Source organism: Odontesthes bonariensis, chromosome 7 (genome assembly GCF_027942865.1).
Source record: "Odontesthes bonariensis isolate fOdoBon6 chromosome 7, fOdoBon6.hap1, whole genome shotgun sequence".
NCBI classification, from domain to species: Eukaryota; Metazoa; Chordata; class Actinopteri; order Atheriniformes; family Atherinopsidae; genus Odontesthes; species Odontesthes bonariensis.
Window position 1 is genome coordinate 5,247,313 of NC_134512.1, and position 21,900 is coordinate 5,269,212.

Consider the following 21,900-nt stretch of genomic DNA (forward strand, 5'->3'; position numbering starts at 1 on the left):
TGAGTCACAAACAGAAGCAGCCAAATGGGTTTTACGCTCCTATACGCTGCGAACTGTGGATTAACAAGATGGTAACAGTTAATTAGTTGTTTTTATTTATTTAGGTTTAAGTAGTGTTTTCTTTTGTTTTCTTTTTATCTATTTATTTATTTTAAATTGTTAGTTGTGTTTTCTTTATTTGGAATTTTCTTTTTTAGTTAGCTTTAAAAAAAATGTGTTCTTTACTTTTCTAGTTTAGCTTTTTATGACTATGCTATGACACCTTCCAGTCAGGTTTTAGACAGAACCACAGCACTGAGACTGCTCTGACCAAAGTGTTTAACGACATATGTCTGAATACAGACAGTGGAAAAATGTCAGTCTTAGTTTTACTAGATCTCAGTGCTGCATTTGATACAGTTGACCACAATATACTACTGAAACGACTGGAAAACTGGGCGGGTCTTTCCGGAACTGTACTAAACTGGTTCAAAACATACTTGGAGAACAGGAAGTACTTTGTGTCAATAGGTAACTTTACATCTGAGCACACAAGAGTCACATGTGGAGTTCCCCAAGGTTCCATCCTGGATCCTCTTCTGTTTAACATCTACATGCTCCCACTGGCACAGATTATAAAAAACAACAGAATAAACTACCATAGCTATGCAGATGACACGCAGATATATATTACAATGTCACCAGGAGACCGAGGCCCTGTACAGGCTCTTGGTAAATGCATTGAAGAGATTAATGACTGGATGTGCCACAATTTTCTCCAGCTAAACAAAAACCAAACTGAGGTAATTGTCTTTGGAGCCAAAGAGAAACGATTACAGGTCACCACAGAACTTCAATCTATACACCTAGAAACTACCAACCAGGCCAGAAATCTGGGTGTAGTGATGGACTCAGACCTAAATTTTGAAAAACACATTAAGGCAGTAACAAAGTCAGCCTACTATCACCTTAAGAATATATCAAGGTTAAAGGATCTGATGTGTCAGCAGGACCTGGAAAAACTAGTCCATGCATTCATCTTCAGTCGGCTTGATTACTGTACAGCATCTTTACAGGTCTACCTAAAAAGTCAGTTAGACAACTGCAGCTTATTCAGAACTCTGCTGCTCGAGTCCTCACTGAAACCAAAAAAGTGAACCACATCAGTCCAGCTCTGAGGTCTTTACACTGGCTGCCTGTCCATCAGAGGATAGACTTTAAAGTTCTGATGCTGGTCTATAAAGCTCTGAATGGTCTAGGACCAAAATACATCAGTGACCTCCTGACCCCAATATGAACCTTCCAGACCCCTCAGGTCATCTGGATCCGGTCTTTTATCAGTTCCCAGAGTCAGAACCAGACACGGAGAAGCTGCATTCAGCTTCTATGCTCCACATGTCTGGAACAAACTCCCAGAAAGCCTCAGATCAGCTGAAACGCTCAGTGTATTTAAGTCCAGGTTGAAGACACACCTATTTTCAGCTGCGTTTGAATAATGCTCAAAACTTAATCACATTTTAACTACTGATTTTATATTGTTCTTATTTCTTTCTTTTTGTTTACAATTTAAATCATGCTTTTTATTTCTCTGATTTTATCTATTTTTATTTTTTATTATTTTCTTATTTGTTTTTAATGCCTTCTTGTGATTTTATATAGCTGTGAATTGCCTTGCCTTGCCTTGCCTTGCCTTGCCTTGCCTTGCCTTGCCTTGCCTTGCCTTGCCTTGCCTTGCCATTGACAGATGACTGCTCTTCCATCTGAGGGAAAGCCAAAGAACATGGAAAAGCATGCTGTAGGGCCTTTAATTGTGTTATTTTTCAGTGATAAAGTTTAAATACCTGATAAATGATGATGAAGATGGCGAAGTGTTCGTTTAAGTTGAAACGCTGAGTCTGAACTATGTTAGATAGCAAAAACTGGACTAATAATGAGCTGTTCCTGTCCTCTTACATTGGACTTTGGAGTCAGCAGTTAGAGGTTGTCTTTGAGGTGTATTCAAGATCAATTTCTTTCTTCAGTAGTGCCAACTTGAGGAGATACAGCAAGGATGGTATGTCGTCATCACTTGTTCTTGGCATCTATTTGGTGTATCAGAGCCCTAAGGTAGACAAGAATGTGAGAATCTGACAATTTTAACCAATTTCGATATTCTTGTGTACAACTAAATTTCATATTTTGTTCAGATAAGTGCTAAAGGAGGAAAGTTAGGAGGTTCCTATAATTCTTAGAATACTAGAGCACAATCCTGTTGTTTCTTAGTCACAAAAAATAAATATATGAAAATCATGTATTTACCTTGTGCTGTCTTTATGCCGAAACTAGTGTACCTAAACCTTTTTAAAACTTTTTAAAACATATATTTTCTCAAAGCCTTAAGTAGCTGCCTAACCTCAGTGTTCTGATAGCTACAACTGATCAAGTATACCACAAGCATGTTGACTACAGTTTAACCTGCAGACTATGTTGGACTGATAAGCACAGCTGAGATGATTGGGCTGGTTTATAATTTTTGACTCCACGGATGTCAGCCCTCACAGCAGTAGAGCGAGTTGCCAGTAGTCATGTAGAAAGGTTAAAAGGATAAATAGAAAAATAATCAAACTTGTATTTTTTTGTCCGTGAGTTGTTACTGACGGTTTCAGAGCCTCCATATGAGATTGTATGATTGGTGTGTTCTGTATAGATAATCTGAACTGTGCCCAATTAGGGCTGGGCGGTATACCGTTAAAAAACCGTGATCTCGGTTCACACCTACACAAGGTTCGCTTTTTGATGAGAGACAGTTTTGTTCTGGTTTATTTTTTTTATTTTTTCATAACGAGCCGCGTAAAGGGCTGTGTATACTCTCGCAGCAGTGTGTCGCAGTGAGCTTGTCGCAGACACGACGCAGTTATTTTTTATTTATGCCTACTTTTGAAGCGCTGTAAATCCCACGCCACAACGCAAGAGGGACAATCACGAACAAGCTAGGATTGTGGGTGTTACGGTTACGGAGGTCATTCAACAACAATGGCGACTGGACGAATGCGCACTTTGATTGAGATGCAGCTGATCGATCTAGAAATAGTAGAAATATTGCTACTACTGGAGCTGGCAGAGAGGCGAAAGAATCGTCACGGTTAGCACGGTTAGCGTCACCATTAGCCGGTTAGCAAACCGGAAATACGCATAGTGTAGAGCGGATGTAGAGTTGACCAATCAGAGGCCTCCTTTCTCTCCTCCTGCGGCGATGTCTGCGGCACTGTCGCCCAAATTAATAGTTCTGAATAATTTCCCCATTTTTGTCAGAATTGTTGGTAATAGTTCAGTCAATGGGTCTTCTCTGTTTTTATTACAGTGTTCTGGATAACACAGTGTGTGTAAATGCCTGTTGTAGGTGAACTTCATATAGTTCATTGCAGTTCATTTTAGAAGTAAATGGGTCTTCTGTGCTTTTTTATTTTTTTTTTTATAGGTGTTCTGGCTAACAGAATGTGTGAATATCTGTTCTAGGTAAACTTCATGGAGGTTATAGCCATGGACATTGTGCACATTGCACATTACCAAAACAGCCTTGGCCGTATTAGTCATGCTGTATTTTATGTTAAATATTTTTGTTAAGCAAACTGAATAATAGCAGAAATTGACTTTGGATTTGAGTTAAATAAAGATTTAAATTTGTTTAAAAAAAAACGTGCAGAAAACCGTGATATCATTTTTTATCAAAAAAACCGTGATACTCATCTTTTCCAGAACCGCCCAGCCCTATGCCCAATCTTGATGCCCCAACTGCAGCATTCTCAGAGAAACGATGTACCGCCAGTTGTGTTGTGTTCTCATTAATTCCATACTGAACAGGCATTTATGTAACAGCAGTTGAGGCAAGGGTTATTTATACAATGTTCTGTATTTGTTATACTGTTCCTCCGCTTAAATTCAAAATTACTGTTAAGTATCTTTTATAAATAAGCTAGTCTTTGTTATTATCAGAAGAAGTGATCTACAGCCATCCCTGCATGTGTCTGTCAGACTGCTTGATTGTTATAGCCATCTGTCAGACTGTTGTAAAACAAGAGGCCCAGAATCTGTACTAATCCAGACAGAGCACTAAGCATGGCTGGCACTGCTCTTGCCATTCACAAACAACTTTTTGGGGGGCAGATGGTGGTGACTCTTCTCTCTAGCATCCTGTCTTCCACCATCCAACATATTTGCTCTCCCTCCTCACAGATGCACCATTTTCATGCCCCAACATTTCATCAGAGCTCAATTAAAAAAACAGACAGAATAAAAAGTGAGGAGGTGCAAGGGTTCCCAAGTACTTTTCAAGTACTGAGCCCTCCAATACATTGGCACAAACAGTTTCACATCTCTTCATCTACAAGTGGCTGCAATCAGCTCCTCACCCTTACATGCAAACAAACACTTTCTGTTGACATTTTCAGCTATTTAGTTACGCTCTAGCTTTTTTCCTTTAAAAACTGTTAATGGCTTATCACAGCAACTGAGGATACTTTGTGTCAGCTTCTAAACTAGCTGACTACTTGAAACAATTTTACACAAGCTAATTCCACCCATTCACAGACACCCTCATACAGCACTTCCTAGTCTACACAGTATCATGGGCTAGAGTGGGCCTTTTTGTCCATCACTCACATTCTAACACCGAGTGACGCATCAGAGGCAATGTGGGGTTCAGCGTTTTGCCCAAAGACACTTGGACATGTGATCTGGGGAAACCAGGGATCCGATCACAATGTTTCTGACTGGTAGACAAGATAAAGCAGCCACGCCTTGGGGCATATACCACAAATGATAACAATTTTTCATTCTGGAAGCTGATATTATCTCTCATGACATTTGACTAAAATCACAGAAACCAGTGATTTTCTGTTGTTCTAGATTAAACATAACCTATTTGAAAGAACTGAGATGATATCTTTGATTTTGCCTTAAAAACAATTGTCCTACATCAGTGAGTGTGAGAGAGGTTCAAAGACCATTGTAACAGTCTTACAACCAGATATTAATCAGGGACCAATTTTCGAATGTCAAAATATTTAGGATGATCACCCTACTGCTATAGACTACATATCCAACCAATAAGAATGTAACATGGAATTATGTGTCAATATGATGCTGGCACTGTCATGTCATGCTGGCCAAACATAAACTGTGAATTTCATACAAAGAGTCAAATCTCATTGAATTGTTGCAACAAAAGCCTTGTTCGTATGATATTTCCACCAACTCATAACATCAGACTGGCACCACAGTGGCAGCCTGTTACAGTAACTCTCATAAAATGGCATATTTCTGTGTCTTCTTGTAGATTTTGTAGTGTGTTTTTTTTTTGTTTGTTTGTTTTGTTTTTCTGTCTTTGGATGCTGTGCTGCTGGAATAATTTCTGCTGGTACTTCTGGCACTTTTTACACATCAGTTCCAGTGCATAACAATGCCAACAGGAGAGCTATTTGCATGAGGGAGCAGGTAATTGAGCTAAATTATGTCTGGAATAAGACCCCATATCCAGAAAAGTTTACGGGAGAAAATGTAAAGGATGTAGAACAAGAGCAAAATGAAGAGCAAGAAATAGGAAGTTTAAACACTTCTTTCTTTGAAATGGTGTAAAACTGGACTTTTTTTCTTTTTTTTTTTTTTTTTTTAGCTGTGACTGTCCTATGTTGTCTTTCGGGAAACCAGCTCTACCTGCCAGCGCTTACTGTGATATAACGTCACCACAGTTGTTGTAAATAAATTAAAAAAAATACAAAACCTCAATGCATCCTGAGTGATGTATGGAGATTTCAACCACACCACTTTCCCTGTGACACCTTCCAACAATAACCTATTCCGGAACAACATTTTCCTTTGGGTATTTAAAAAGTTGGCCTATCAATTAATTAAAGTATACCTACACAAGAGGGATGCAGTATGAGAAAAAAAATACTGGGGAAATTGTGAGTATCGAACTAGTAAACACACCATCAAACAATATACATTGTAGTAACCATGGCCATTTTGTCATAAAACCTTTGTTAATGTGATGCTGGGAATTTGTCTTGCTCTTAATTGTTGGCGCATAAGCCACTACGACTCAGGAGGCGTTGTCAACAATTATATCTCCTCTTATAAGATGATTATTGTGTACCCGCCTTTAAACGAGTTCACAGAGGCAGAAATAGTACTTTTGTATTCAACATTTAACTAAAACCAACTCAAACGAAAATGCACGCTGGAGACAAGCTGGCGCTTTTGATCTGCTTTAAGCAGAACGGTACCATTCCCTGCGCACCTGAGGCTGCCGAGCAACCAATTCAAAGTTGGCGCAAGTTAAAAGTCACCTTCTGTAAAATCTTAACATGCAAGAAGGATTTAAGAAATCGCGTGAGAACAACCCATGTCCTGCAGCAAGCCTTACCTAGATGATAAATAAAAATGAAGTCCGCAGCCATTAGCAGCCAGTGGGATGTAGTGTCCATGTTGGAGGAATAACGCTCACAGGTTTGGTAAATAAACAACTTAAACAGTGATTGTCTGTGTGAGGGGAGGTCCCGAACAACCAACAATCCTCTTATTGGTTGTGGTTTGGCTGTACAAGTCCCAGATCGCTCCGCTCCGTCCGATGTCTTCTAACACTGATTGACTTCCTGAAGAGCTGCCACCAGATTGAGCAGTGCGCCGCCCACAACTCACGATGACAGCGGTGTACTTCCCTTATATAACTTAACTAACGCTTCATAATACACTATTATCTAACATGATTGATAGGTTTATAATTGAATGTGAAATATAAATCGATTTGTGTGTTTATCATCGCTTGTGGCAAAGCAGGAAAACCTCCGTATGAATCATAAAAACCATATAAGAATGTTAAAAATGAAAAAAAGTTAAGAGGGAAAACGAAGAACCCTACAAAGTAAAAAAGAAAAGAGGATAAGAAGCAGCAAAGACAAGCGGGGCAGGTGAGAGAGGCCCCACTTTAATATTTGAAATATTTAATATAATTTTTTTTTATTAGAACATACAAACTCCCCTCAATTGCAGCTAAAAGAACTGCTTGGGAACAAGACCTAAATTATACCTTCACAGAGGACACATGAGACTTGGTACTTGATCGGATACACTCCTCTTCTATGTGTTCTCGACATGCACTTTTGCAATTTAAAGAAGTGCATTGCATCCACACATCTAAAACTAAATTAGCACGAATGTACCCTGATGTCGACCCTACATGTGATAAATGTAAACGTGCACCAGCCTCACTCTATCACATGTATTGGACATGTCCCTCTTTAGGCAGCTTTTGGACATCAGTCTTCCACACGTTATCAGAGACCCTCCATCACCAAATTGAGCCCAATCCCTTGACCGGTATTTTTGGCATTACTCCAGATTTGAATCTGCCTAAAACTATGCAGAAGTTTCTGGCCTTTGCCTCTTTACTAGCTCGACGAGCTATTTCACTTGAGTGGAAGGATCCAGCTCCTCCTTCCTATTCACATTGGCTCAGAGACATGATGCCCTTTTTAGTTATTGAGAAGATCCGATACACTATTCGGGGATCTGAGAATAAATTTTACAAAATATGGTCCCTCTTTTTGGTATTTTATGAGAAACCCACAACAATAATCTGATTTTTTTTATTATTATTTTTTTTAATCTTTTATCTTATTTGATTTTCCCCTTTTTCTTTTACTTTTTTCTACTGCCTTGTTTCTTTGTTATTGTTCACTTATGTGGCACATATGTACATTTTCTAAATATGGTTGGTGATCTTTTTTACTTATAGTTGTATGTGTCTTTCCATGTCTAGGCAGGGTTATGGGTTGTGTCATGGGCGGATGTTGTTCAGAAAATACAAAATAATCTCTCTGTACAATGATTGTCTTATTTATGTTTTGTCAATAATAAAAAAAAACCTTTGAATGAACATGCAAACTCCACACAGAAAGGCCCAGGAACAGTCTTGCTGTACTGACAGTACTAACAACCACACCACCATGCAGCCCCCTGTACTCACCAAAACATTCCAAATGGGGTAACCCTTCAAATTCTGTGTTTGGTTATTGGTTGATGAAATTCACATTTTTGCAATAAAGAATACCTCGTGCTTCTTAAATAAACCGAGATGTTAATGAAGTTGAAACAACATCCTCCAAAAGTAAAAACCCAGTTTACTTAAAAGTTGGGAAGATTTATAAAATGCAATAAAAAAATAAATATGTATTTTTTTTAGATTATATTTTGAGCCTCTATTTAATAAACAAAGTCAAAAAGGAATTATTTCTCTTTTCTACACTGACCAGCTCCAGTATATTTAAAAACATTTTTTTCACAAATTTACAACTGATGCTTGCAATACATAAAACAAAAAGAAAAAAAAGGTGGGAAAGAGGCATGTCTATAGTTATGTAACATCACCCTTCCTTTTGAATTGATTTAAATTTAACTAATAACAATTTGATATTTTCATTTATTTATTTTCCATCCAATGAATTCTGCAACAATACATAAATAAATTGATTGACTGCCAAAATTGTCACTGCTGGATTGTAGCCGCCTGAAAAATATGAGGACCTAAGAGCAGACAAGGTTAAAAATAAAAGTATTTATTTGACAGTATGAGAATGGAGTGGAGACTGAGATAACTGGGGAGGCTGCAGGAAGAGGAAGAGGGTTAAGTGAGGTCTCCAGGTTCTAGGGGGGCTGGGGTAAGTGGAGTTTAAGTCCTTACTTTATCCAGATGAGGTGAAGGCCAGAAAGGGTACAGGCTGTGTACTAGGCGAGAGAGGACAGCGGGGTGAGCAGGCAGGTTGAGGCACAGACAGGCTGGAGATCCAATCTTGGAAGGTGAGATGCTGTTTGGACACAGAGGATGACGAGATGGGTAAGTACTGGAAACACATGTTCAAGGTAAGCAACGCTGGGAAAATATCAATTTACTATAAAGCTTGGAGAGGCCGAATTACCACAGTAAAGTGGGAACAATCTGGCGAAGACTGTTTGTTCATGTAGCTCCTATAAGCATCTCCTGATGATGGTTGATGAGGAACAGGTGTGGTTGCAGGAGCAATCAGGTCTCCGCCCCCGACTTTCAGAAGACCTGCCCAGCCCTGCCTAGAACTCAAAACACAGCCACAGATGATCATGACAGTACCCCCCCTTTTTCATTTAAAAAAAACACTTATTCACCAAAGATAGTGTGAGCATGTCTGTAAAAGTCGCCGAGGACTTTTTTAAAGATGCCACCAAAGAAGCAAACGGTGAAGAACCCGAAGAGCAAACTTCGGAAACTTTTGAGAGTGCCTTGCTATCTGAGCTAACAGCTAGTCCCCCAATAGAAAGTGCAGGTATTCTCCTAGCCATAAATGAGATGAGCATGCAAATGTTCGAGAGATTTAACTCACTGGAAGAGTCTCTGCAAAGCCAGCCAAGTTACATTGACAGAACATGCGTCTTGTCTCTCTGCAGTGGAGGTAATGGCCAGCTACCATGACCATGACCGGACGCGGTGCGAATTTTCACTTTGCGTTACTCGCGCAAGTTTTGCCGCGGGTGTAATTGAATTTACTCGCGTTATTCGCGCGAGTAAACAACGAGCGAATTTTCGCTCAAGGGGCTATCCATTTCATTCTCTCATCAACCATGGAAACGCACACGCCGTCGTGTCTGGGTCAGTGACATCATCCGGAGGTGCACTCAGCTCGGAGAATTTCACCGCCTTCTCCAGTAGTTGCGTCTGGATGACGGCCGCTTCCAGCGGTATTTCAGACTCACCAGGACCCAGTTTGATGACCTGCTCGGGAGGATCGGTGCCGTGATCTCTCGGCAGGACACTAACTACAGGCGCTCCGCAGCTGAAATGGAGCGCCTGTAGGAACTGACACCAACTACAGGCGATCAATATTTGATGCGATATTTGCCTTTTATGGCTGTGGAGGGGGCGTGGCGCATCAGCTGCAGGAGAGAGGTGTGGAGAGAGCTCAGGGGAGCAGCACCAGGTGAGTGATTAGCACACCAGCATCCACACGTCTAATCACTCTCCTTTATAAACAGTAGCGTGCTGGAGCCAGAGGAAGGAAGAGCAGGAGAGAAAGCCTGGACGGAGCCTGGACGAAGCCTGAGAAGGAGGCCGTGCAGGAGAAATATAAAGAGTTACAGAATCAATAAAAGCATTGACAACCGTCAAAGAGTCTCAGTTCTAACTTATATACCGCTGAAAGAACCCGCAGTGGCACGGAAAACGCCACATTGGCGCCCAACGTGGGGCTCAGCAAGGAAAGAACTGAGATGACGGAACCGCAGCAGCCGATCACCCTGCTGGCACAATTGCTAGCCGAGGTCGCGACGATGAGCCGGGATCAGGCGGCCCTCAGCAGGCAGCAGCTGGCCGCACTACAGGACCAGTCGGAGCGGCAGACCCGGCTGCTGGAGGCGATGGTGGAGAACGCTGGAGCGGGAACACCGACTCCCCACTCGCTACAGTCCAACTGCACCAAATGACACCAGCAGACGACCCACAGTCCTTCCTCAACATGTTCGAGGCGACGGCGGAGGCATGCCGGTGGCCGGAGGAGGAGTGGGCGGTGCGGGTGCTTCGCCTCCTGTCGGGGGAAGCTCAAACAGCGGCGCTGGGCCTTCCTGCGCGAACTCGGGATTACACGGCGATCAGGAGGACTGTACTTGATCGCCTCGGGTACTCGACCGAGGACCATCGCCGCCGTTTTAGGGGGACGAAACTGGGTCCCACGGACCGAGCATTCACCTACACTCAGCAGCTGAAAGACGCGGCAACTAGATGGCTGCAACCAGGGGAACAAACGGCGAGCAGAGGATGCTGGAAGAAGTCATACTGGAGCAGTTTGTGGAGGGGCTGCCGACTGGTACGGCAGAGTGGGTGCGCTGTCATCGACCGACGGAGCTGGCCACCGCAATCACCCTCACAGAGGACCATCTGGCTGTCTTCTCCCGGGGCCGGACACCGGAGGCTCGGCCAGCAACGCCCAGCCGTCCCACACCAGCGCCCCGAAGGGGGCAGTCAGCGGCTGAGCCTCTAAGCCACGTAACTGGCCGACCGTTCCCACTGCCCCGCACTAACGTTCCCCGTCTCTTTCCACCCCAGGTTCCAGCTGCTACAGGTGCTGCTCCCGACCCGCAGAGGGCCCCTCAGGTGGCAGTGCAGGAGTGCTGGAGGTGCGGACATCCCGGTCACTTTCGCCGCGAGTGCCCGCTGATGGAGGTCGGCCAGGTGATCCGGGTTGTCGGCCCTCCAGCACCCTCCCCCGGTCCAGGAGGGACGTACAGCGTTCCGGTAAGGATTCAGGGGGGTACACATCAGGCAATGGTGGACTCAGGCTGCACGCAGTCCATAGTTCACCAGAATCTGATTCGATAGAGGCAGGGTGGGTGGATATTAGGTGTGTACATGGGGATATTCACAGATACCCTGTGGTTCCAGTGGAAATTTTTTATAAGAGAAAAAAGCATAGTGTGAAGGCTGCAGTTAGCTCCCGCCTGGTGCACCCCCTGATTTTGGGTACTGATTGGCCTGGGTTTGATAGCTTGGTGGGGCAGTGTGTGGGGGTGCGCTCACGACACTTTTCATTGTGCAGGGATAGATTGTACCGAGTGAGTCGTGACACTCAGACAGAGGAAATAATAACACAACTTTTGGTCCCGAAAAGCCGTCGGGAAATGGTTTTCCAGGCGGCTCATTATAACCCGATGGCTGGGCACATGGGGAATGAAAAATCACTGAACCGTGTAATGGCCCGATTCTATTGGCCCGGCATTCGGGCAGACGTACGCCGCTGGTGTGCGTCCTGCCCCGAATGCCAGTTGGTTAACCAACCGGCCATCCCGAGAGCGCCTTTGCGCCCATTACCGCTGATCGAGGTCCCATTTGAGCGTATTGGGATGGACCTCATCAGGCCATTCCACCGAAGCGCACGTGGATATCGCTTTGTGTTAGTCCTAGTGGATTACGCAACACGATATCCAGAGGCAGTGCCACTGCGCAGCATATCTGCAAAGAGTGTTGCACAGGCACTGTTTCAAGTGATCTCCCGAGTCGGGATCCCGAAAGAGATCCTGACTGATCAAGGCACACAATTTATGTCACGAACACTGCGAGAACTGTACGGATTATTCGGAATCAAGTGCATTCGAACCAGTGTTTACCACCCTCAAACTGACGGCCTCGTTGAGCGCCTGAATAAGACTTTGAAGTCCATGATCTGTAAGTTTGTGCACGGGGATAGTGGTAAATGGGACAGGTGGCTAGATCCTCTGCTGTTTGCAGTGTGCGAGGTACCCCAGGCCTCCACGGGATTTTCTCCCTTTGAACTGCTGTTCGGCAGAAAACCACGCGGGGTTTTGGACCTAGTTAAAGAAAGCTGGGAGGAAGGTCCGAGCCCCAGTAAAAATGAAGTTCAATACGTCCTGGATCTGAGAGCAAAACTTCACACACTAGGGGAGTTGTCACGTGAAAATTTGATCCGGGCCCAGGAACGTCAGCAGCGGCTGTATAACAGAGGATCTCGGTTACAATTTTCACCGGGAGATAAAGTGCTTGTGTTACTCCCATCTTCCAGCTCAAAATAACTCGCCAAGTGGCAAGGGCCGTTTGTGGTCACACGGCGAGTGGGTGATGTTGATTATGAGCTTGTGCGATCTGACAGGGGAGGTGCGACAGATTTATCACCTCAACCTCCTGAAAGCATGGAGAGAGGCGGAGACTGTTTCCTTGGTGACGGCAATTGCAGAGAGGGATGAGTTGGGGCCTGAGGTACCAAAGTCGACCAATCCAGCCTCACTCCTTTGTGAAAGCCACCTCTCACCGTCCCAGGGAGCAGACATAGCCAAGTTGCAGCAGCATTTTGCTGATGTGTTCTACCCCCTGCCAGGACGCACAAGCCTGATTCAACACCAGGTTGAGACTCACCCGGGCGTGATGGTGCGTTCATGGCCCTATCGGTTACCTGAACACAAGAGAAAAGTGGTTCAGGCAGAATTGAAAGCTATGTTGGAAATGGGCGTAATAGAAGAGTCCCACAGTGCCTGGAGTAGCCCCATCCTTCTTGTGGTCAAGAAGGATGGGTCTATTCTGTTCTGTGTGGATTATCGCAAAGTGAATGCCGTTTCACGGTTTGATGCCTATCCTATGCCCCGGGTCGACGAGCTCCTGGATCGCCTGGGCACTGCTCGTTTTTTCACGACGCTGGATTTGACCAAGGGTTACTGGCAGATTCCCTTGTCTCCAGAGTCCAAGGAAAAAACGGCCTTCTCCACTCCGTACGGTTTGTACCAATTTGTTACACTTCCGTTCGGGTTGTTCGGGGCCCCAGCCACATTTCAACACCTCATGGACCGGGTGCTGCGGCCGCATGCTGCATATGTGGCCACCTACCTGGATGACGTCATCATCCACAGGAACAGCTGGGCGGAGCATGTGCAGCAGGTGGCCGCGGTGCTCGAGTCACTGAGGCAGGCGGGGCTCACGGCCAACCCGAAGAAGTGTGCAGTTGGACGGAGGGAGGTACGGTATTTGGGGTACCACTTGGGCGGCGGGCAGGTGCGTCCACAGGTCGACAAGACAGCAGCGATTGCAGCCTGCCCAAGGCCCAAGACAAAAAAAGAGGTGCGGCGGTTCTTGGGGCTGGCCGGATATTACCGGCGGTTTATTCCTGACTTCGCGGAGCTGACCAGCCCCTTGACCGACCTCACCCGAAAGGGTGCCTCAGATCCGGTCCAGTGGACGGAGCAGTGCCAGGTGTCGCTTGAGAGGGTAAAGCAGGCCCTCTGTGGGGAGCCTCTTCTCCACACACCTAACTTCTCTCTCCCATTTGTCCTGCAGACTGATGCGTCAGGCAGGGGGTTGGGGGCCGTTCTGTCCCAGCAGGTGCAGGGTGTCGACCGCCCAGTGCTTTACATCAGCCGGAAACTGTCCGAGAGGGAGTCCAGGTACAGCACGGTGGAGAGGGAGTGCCTGGCCATCCGGTGGGCGGTTGGCGCTCTGCGTTATTACCTGCTGGGGCGCCCATTCACCCTCTGCTCGGACCATGCTCCCCTCCAGTGGCTCCAACGCATGAAGGATGCCAACGCGCGGATCACCCGTTGGTATCTTGCGCTTCAACCCTTCAAGTTCAAGGTGATCCATAGGCCGGGGGCCCAGATGGCTGTGGCCGACTTCCTCTCCCGCTCGCATGAGGAGGAGGAGGAGGGGGGGGGGGCTAGGCCGGGCAGCTCCCCGGCCTAAGTCGGGCGGTGGAGGTATGTGGAGGGGGCGTGGCGCATCAGCTGCAGGAGAGAGGTGTGGAGAGAGCTCAGGGGAGCAGCACCAGGTGAGTGATTAGCACACCAGCATCCACACGTCTAATCACTCTCCTTTATAAACAGTGGCGTGCTGGAGCCAGAGGAAGGAAGAGCAGGGGAGAAAGCCTGGACGGAGCCTGGACGAAGCCTGGGAAGGAGGCCGTGCAGGAGAAATATAAAGAGTTACAGAATCAATAAAAGCATTGACAACCGTCAAAGAGTCTCAGTCCTAACTTATATACCGCTGAAAGAACCCGCAGTGGCACGGAAAACGCCACAATGGCTATCTATAATAAAGTATGACTTTAAATTGCTCAAGATGACCTCTACACCTGACCTCTCATTAGATTACCAAAATTATGACTATACACCTTACTTCAAAAGTACACTCCTTCGGGTAAGTAAAATTCTTGTGCAAACCTCTGTGCCAGTGAGGATGCTCGGAAGATCCTAGGATCATGAACTGATCCCGGCCATTTAGCCTCAATGTTGGAAATTAAATTACCTCCATCACAGATCATCTGTATGCACGGGGGATAGGAGTCAATGATGAGGTACTTGGTTTCACAGGGCATAAATGTAACATTGCTAATTATTACTCAGAGGTTGATGTGGTGTTTTTCAAAATGAGAAATCCAGTTCAGAGTCTATGGACAATCATCCAAGTGTACCTGTACATTTAGGATACAGAAAAATTTTCGGTTTACTCGTCGGCCTCCACCGGTCCAGCAGGGGCCTGGATGTGTACATGGGTACAGTCTAGTGTACTGATAACATTGGGGAAGCCTGAGGGAGATGGTGCAAATACTTTAGCCAGTAGGTTGTTTTACATTATCGGCTACTGTAAATGTGGAGCAGCAGCCTGAAAGGACCCGTCCATTTTTCTGAGTCTGGTCCTGGGTGGGTGTAGGTCGAGTGTTTGTGAAATGTGGGACGGAGATGTAATAAGGTATCAATCAGTTTTAATGAATTCCATGTTCTTTTTCATTTAATTTCATGTTCACTACTTGTATAGTTGCGTTTCTTTAGTTGCACTGACTGATTGATATTGATTTTCCGAGACAGTGAAAGTGATGATATGATAACCGCAATTTTTTTTTGTTTTGTTTTTTATACAAGACATGAGTTGCGGTAGCGCGGAATTCTACCAGGTGGAAATTTGTTTCGGGAGTTGGTTTCAGCCGGTCGGACATTTTTTAAGAAAAAGCTAAGCTAAGCTTGAACATTAGCCTGCCCAGGAGCAGGCTAGTTCAGCAGCATAAGTTACCATGGTCACTCAGCGGGCATTCAAATAAACCACGTTAGTGGAACGGATCTCTCTCTTAGTTTAGCCAGAACTATCGAGAAAAGCCAGGCTTTCCGCTCATCCAGCCTCGTGGAACACCCCTCTGATCACTTGCACACCAATTTTGGCTATGCCCTGAGATTCAGAAACCGCTTTACTTGGCATCTCTAACACTTTGGACAACATGGGTCGAAATATTATTATGGTGGTGGCTTATGGCATGGTCATAGCAAAGAGATGCATTTTGAGAATGTGGAAATCTGACTCACCACCTAAGTTTGAAGCCTGGCTGAGGGAGCTGGTAGGAATCCTCCACATTGAAAAACTGAGATACGAGATATCCTGGCAACTTACAGAAATTCTGTGGTGTATGGAGACCTATCTTGGAGTACTTGGAACTGTAGTTAACCCCCCTCAAGAATACCTATTCTAACATATTTTATGCACTCAAGTGGACATTCAACTCTGACATTATATTAAGTCTCTTTGTATGTAATTTGTTTTGACATGTCATGGTTTATGTCAGGATTTCGTTTCTTTATTTATTTAGTTTTTGTTGTTATTGTGTTTGTATGTATGTTGTAGGTTGTTTTGAAAATTGATAGTAAAAATATTTCTTTAAAAAAAAAAAAAAATTGTGAGATGTTAGAGATAACAGACTAGAGTGCTAGACTGTTGTTTTGTGTGGGGCAGCATCAGCGCCATGCGATGGGAACCCCGTCCCACGAGTATTGAAATGTGCGATGAAAATAATTTTTTAAACCTAACGTTTTCTGAGCATCTAAACTGATCCACATACTTTTAAATTCTAATGCTAACCATTCACAGGTCAGAGCAAAGTAGAAACATAATGAATTTAATGAATCAAATGGGAGGAGAAAAAGAAAAGTGAAAGGACTGTTGAAAACATTGTACAATTCAGAAATAAAACCAGAGGTGGAAAGAGTACTGAAAAATTGTAATTAAGTAAAAGTATCTTTACTTTGCCTAAATTCTACTCAGAGTAAAAGTAAAATTACCCATCTCAAAATTTACTTGAGTAAAAGTACAAAATTACTTCATTTAAAATGTAATTTGAGTAAAAGTTACTTAATTACTTTCAGTTTCTTATCATGTCATGAATCAAATTCAGTACAAGTTGTTTTAATCTATTTCGAGGTGTATTAAAGTGCACATCCACACTTGCAAAAGATCAACTGGGCTCAGGAACATACTTCCTCACAAGGACAGTCACAACTTGTACCATAATTATGGACAACCCTGAACATCCTCTCCATGAGACTGTTATCGGAAAACAGAGTCTCTTCAGTCAAAGGCTTCTTCAGTTTGGATGCAAAACGGACCGCTACAGGAAATCTTTCCTGCCCACAGCCATCAGCATCTATAATAACTTCTTGATTTAATTGAGTTACATCAACATTTAATTTCCCTCTGGGATAAATAAAGTATTTTTGAATTGAATTGAATTGAATAAAGTGCAAACAATTTTCAGTCCTATTGTCCAATGGACAACACTATGATAAGAATAAAGAAATTTAAACTACAATCAAAGTATTAAAAAAACAAAATGCACACAAAATTAATTGCCCACAGGATACCACAAATCAAACTAAAATGCCACAGGATCCCACTATTCACAATAAAATGCCACAGGATCCCACATCTCAAAATAAAACAAAATGCTCACAGGATCCCACTATACAAAATACAGTGCCCACAGGATCCCACAAATCTGCCAATAATCTACAACTTTAGACCAGAAAAGCTCTTGTTCAATTTCAGCAGCAGCTGATTTTCGAAGTTTTTTGCTGTAAGTCTTGCTCTCTTTGCTGTGAAGAGCAACCCGGCTGAACTAAAAAGCCTCTCACAGGCAGCTGAGGCTGGAAGGCCTGTGTTGAGTTTCAGAGACCGCTTCTTAATGTTTGGGAAGGAGTTCAGCAGGTCCATGCTCTCCGACACACAGGCAAGGTACCCCTCCAATTCCCCAGAACCCTCTGACCTGCGGGACTTCATTGTGGAATAACAATAAAAAATGTTTATGTTTTGATAAAATGCCGAGATCCAAATATCCAAATACTGACGTCAGAGCCCAGTCCACTGACTCGGTAGCCAACAACGCGCTGGGGCAGCCTTCAAAACAAAGCCCAAACGTAGCCCGTATTACATTACTGTTGATTGGCATTTTTTAACAACATAATACTTTACTGCACTACTACAAAACAGTTAGATTTCACGCATACCTTTGACGAAGTGGTCACCGCAGACACGAGCATTTGCAGATTCAGCCCCTGTAAACGTAGGTTAGCTATCCACTTTTTGCCGCGTTGTTCTGTGAGTTTTTTCCATTTCTCACCTCTATGGGCGATTACCTTAGGTACTCGATAGTAACCCTTTCCCTTCTCTCGGTTAGACCGATTGCAACATCTAAAAACGGCACAAAACTGAGGCATTTTGGGCAAAAAAGTGGCAGACAAAACACTGTGTTTTCAATGGGACCCAGCTCCAGTTGCCCACCACTTAGGTTCGCGCGCTTAGAAAATACAGAAGTGACGTCAAGTGAAACCCAGCTATTGACTTTCAGTTCCGGGACAGCTGTCTAAATTTCCGCCCGCATTTAATTTTTCTACATAAATATTTGTTTTACTCAGTAACGTGAGGGGTTTCAAATGTAGCGAAGTAAAAGTACTTGGGTCAAAATGTACTCGAGTAAAAGGAAAAATTACACATTTCAAAAACTACTCAGAAAATTACAAATTACTCATAAAAAGTACTCAATTACAGTAACGTGAGTAAATGTAATTCGTTACTTTCCACCCCTGTGAGCGTGTCACCTATTCAATTCAATTCAATTCATTTTTATTTATATAGCGCCAAATACAACAAATGTCATCTCAAGGCACTTAGATAGTAAGTCCAATTCAAGCCAATTGGAATTCAATTAATTAATAATAATCATAATTCATAAAATAATCCAATTCGTTCATATAGAGCCAATTCAAAAACAATTTCCTAGCTAAGAAAACCAACAGATTGCACTGAAAACTTTTTGTTTTTTCGGTCCAATCTCCCGGCCTGAGCGGCGTGCCTGAGGCGACTGTGGAGAGAAACGACTCCCTTTTAACAGGAAGAAACCTCTGGCAGAACCAGACTCAGGAAGGGTGGCCATCCGCCTCGACCAGCTGGGGTTTGAGAAGACAGAAAGGGGGGGGGGGGGGGGGGCCGCAGCGGCGGCGGCACTGTAACACCATTCAAAGGATATCTGTTGGAACAGGGAAACACGAGTTAATGACCACAATAATGTCACATATACATAAAGAGAGTAAAGTGAGGAAAGGTGTGACAGATGAGGCCCCCAGCAGTCTAGGCCTATAGCAGCTTAACTATGGGATGTTTCAGGATCACCTGAGCCATCCCTATTCAAGGTAAACACAAGAAACTTGTGCTAACGAAAATAAATAAATAAATAAAGGACCAGACTCAGTGAGTAATTCCCTATACTCCCTATATAGATCCATATATAGAACCATCTTTTACAGCCACAAGCTACCTCAGCCTCTCACCAACTGCACACCAGTCACAGCGGGGTGGGGATGCAAACCCTGGTTCGGGTAGGGGGAGAAATAAAAGAGGTAAGATAGGCGGGAATGGGATTCAAACCCTGGTTCGGGTAGGGGGTAATGAAAGAATAGAGGGTGCCAGAGGTGGAGGCAGGACAAGACACACTAGCAGACACACTATCAGATTCAACAAACCTAACTATAAGCTTTATAAAAAAGGAAAGTTTTAAGCCTGGTCTTAAAAGTTGGAAAGGGTGTCTGCTTCCCGGACATTTACTGGCAGCTTATTCCACAAGAGTGGGGCCTGATAACTGAAGGCTCTGCCTCCCATTTTACTTTTAGAAACTCTGGGAACCTCAAGTAAACCTGCAGTTTGGGAACAAAGTGCTCTGTTAGGAAAATATCTTACAATGAGATCTTTAAGATATGATGGAGCTCGGTCATTAAGAGCTTTATATGTAAGGAGAAGAATCTTAAATTCTATTCTGAATTTAACAGGGAGCCAATGAAGAGAAGCTAAAACTGGAGAAATATGATCTCTCCTGTTAGTTCTCGTCAGAACTCTGGCTGCAGCATTTTGGATCAGCTGGAGGCTTTTCAGAGAATATGTGGGACAGCCCAATAATAAAGAATTACAGTAGTCCAATCTTGAAGTAACAAATGCATGGACTAGTTTTTCTGCATCACTCTGAGACAAGATGTTCCTGATTTTAACAATATTACGAAGATGAAAGAAGGCAGTCCTAGAAACCTGTTTTATATGCGAGTCAAATGATAAGTTCTGGTCAAAAATAACTCCAAGGTTCCTCACTGTAGAACTAGAAGCCAAGGAAATGCCATCTAGAGTAACTATATAGCTAGACAATTTCTCCCTGAATCGCTCAGGTCCAAAGATAACGACTTCAGTTTTGTCTGAATTTAGAAGCAGACAGTTCTGAGTCATCCAGGTCTTTATGTCTTTAAGACATGCTTGTAGTCTGACCAACCTATTGGGTTCATCTGGTTTTATAGATAAGTACAGCTGAGTATCATCAGCACAGCAATGGAAATTTATGCCATGCTGTCTAATAATGTTACCTAATGGAAGCATGTATAAAGTGAAAAGAATCGGTCCAAGCACAGAACCCTGAGGAACTCCATGACTTACTCTGGTGTGTGAGGAAGATTCTTCATTTACAAGAACAAACTGAAATCTATCAGATAAATATGACTTAAACCAGCCTAATGCAGTTCCTTTAATCCCAATAACATGTTCAAGTCTGTGTAATAAGATACTGTGATCAACCGTATCAAATGCAGCACTGAGATCCAACAGGACAAGCACAGACACAAGTCCGCTATCAGAGGCTAAGAGGAGATCATTGGTAACTTTCAGCAGTGCAGTTTCTGTGCTATGATGCACTCTGAATCCTGACTGAAACTCTTCAAACAGATTATTTCTGTGTAAGTGATCACAAAGCTGAGCTGCAACTATTTTTTCAAGAACTTTAGACATAAAAGGGAGATTGGATATAGGTCTATAATGAGCCAACACTTCTGAATCAAGAGTAGTTTTTTTAAGTAAAGGTTTAATTACAGCAACCTTAAAAGTCTGAGGTACATATCCTGTCAACAAAGAAAAAATGATCAAATCCAATATGGAAGTGTCAATTAAGGGGAAAACCTCCTTGAACAGTCTGGTTGGGATTGGGTCTAAAACACAAGTTGATGGTTTAGAAGAGACTATTGTTGTTGTTAGTTCAGAGAGATCAACTGGACAGAAGCCTTCTAAATATAAATCAGGTTCTAAAGATACTTCTGAAGCTGCTGTACTTGATGATACATCAGTGATAATAGTGGGAAGGACTCCATCAATCTTCTCTCTGATAGAAACAATTTTATTGATGAAGAAGCTCATGAAATCATCACTGCTGAGAGTTAAAGGAACCTATAGAGTGGCTGGGAGGGAAGATCTATTTAATGAAGTATGGGGCCCATTCTTAGCCCAACTGATGGATATGTAAGGATGATACTACCTACCTCTGCATATATATATATATATTATTTTATTTTATTTTTTTTCAGGTACAGGATATGTATGCTATGTAGATTTCCTAGGGTGTTGTGTTTTTGTTTTGTTTATCTAGGTTTTGTGTTGTAAGTCTGGCTTGATGTGTATGTTGTTGCTGGACTTTTGTTTTATTTATGTTTGTAAAGGAAAAAAAAAAGACTGGGCAGATACTGAAAAAGAATACATTGTTTGATATTCTTAACATATAACTGTAATAATGTAACAGTTAGTTTTTTGCATCTGTCTGAAAAAACATCAATGAAAAAATAAGAAAAAAAAAGAAAAAACCAGGTCCAGAATTTGACTTTGAAGGTGAGTAGGTTCTGTTACATGTTGCCACAAACCAAACATGTCCAGCACAGAAGAAAATTCTGTGGCAGTACCATCCGTCATATTATCTATGTGAATGTTAAAATCCCCGGTCAAGATAAAATGGTTAAAATCAGTCGACAATAATTCAGAAAATTCATCAATAAAACTTGCACAGTATCCTGGAGATCTGTAAATGATTAAGAACAGAATTTTAGGAACACTCTTTAAAATAAAACTAAGATATTCAAAATAAATTGTTTGCCTCGCTGCTGTGTCCTTCAGTCTAATCTGTACAGTCATGTTTGGGTTTGCCGTCCCAACAGCATGACGTAAGTGTGCAAAAAAGTAATATGCATCCAGTTCGATTTGGATGCACGCCATCAGGTCTGAAATGCTCCTTACAGTTCCAAAAGATATTA

At 43.1% G+C, this 21,900-nt stretch overlaps 1 protein-coding gene across 2 annotated transcripts in view; it reads right to left on the reverse strand.

Moving 5' to 3' along the window:
• Positions 1 to 6,586, reverse strand: part of ptprz1a (protein tyrosine phosphatase receptor type Z1a) — a 144,390-nt gene extending 137,804 nt beyond the window's left edge. For both annotated transcript variants that reach the window (XM_075469295.1, XM_075469293.1), the window contains exon 1: positions 6,383 to 6,586. In XM_075469295.1, coding sequence (XP_075325410.1) covers positions 6,383 to 6,443 — 61 coding nt within the window. In that variant the 5' untranslated portion in view covers positions 6,444 to 6,586. The remainder of the gene's footprint in view (positions 1 to 6,382) is intronic.
• Between the last annotated feature and the right edge of the window lie 15,314 nt (positions 6,587 to 21,900).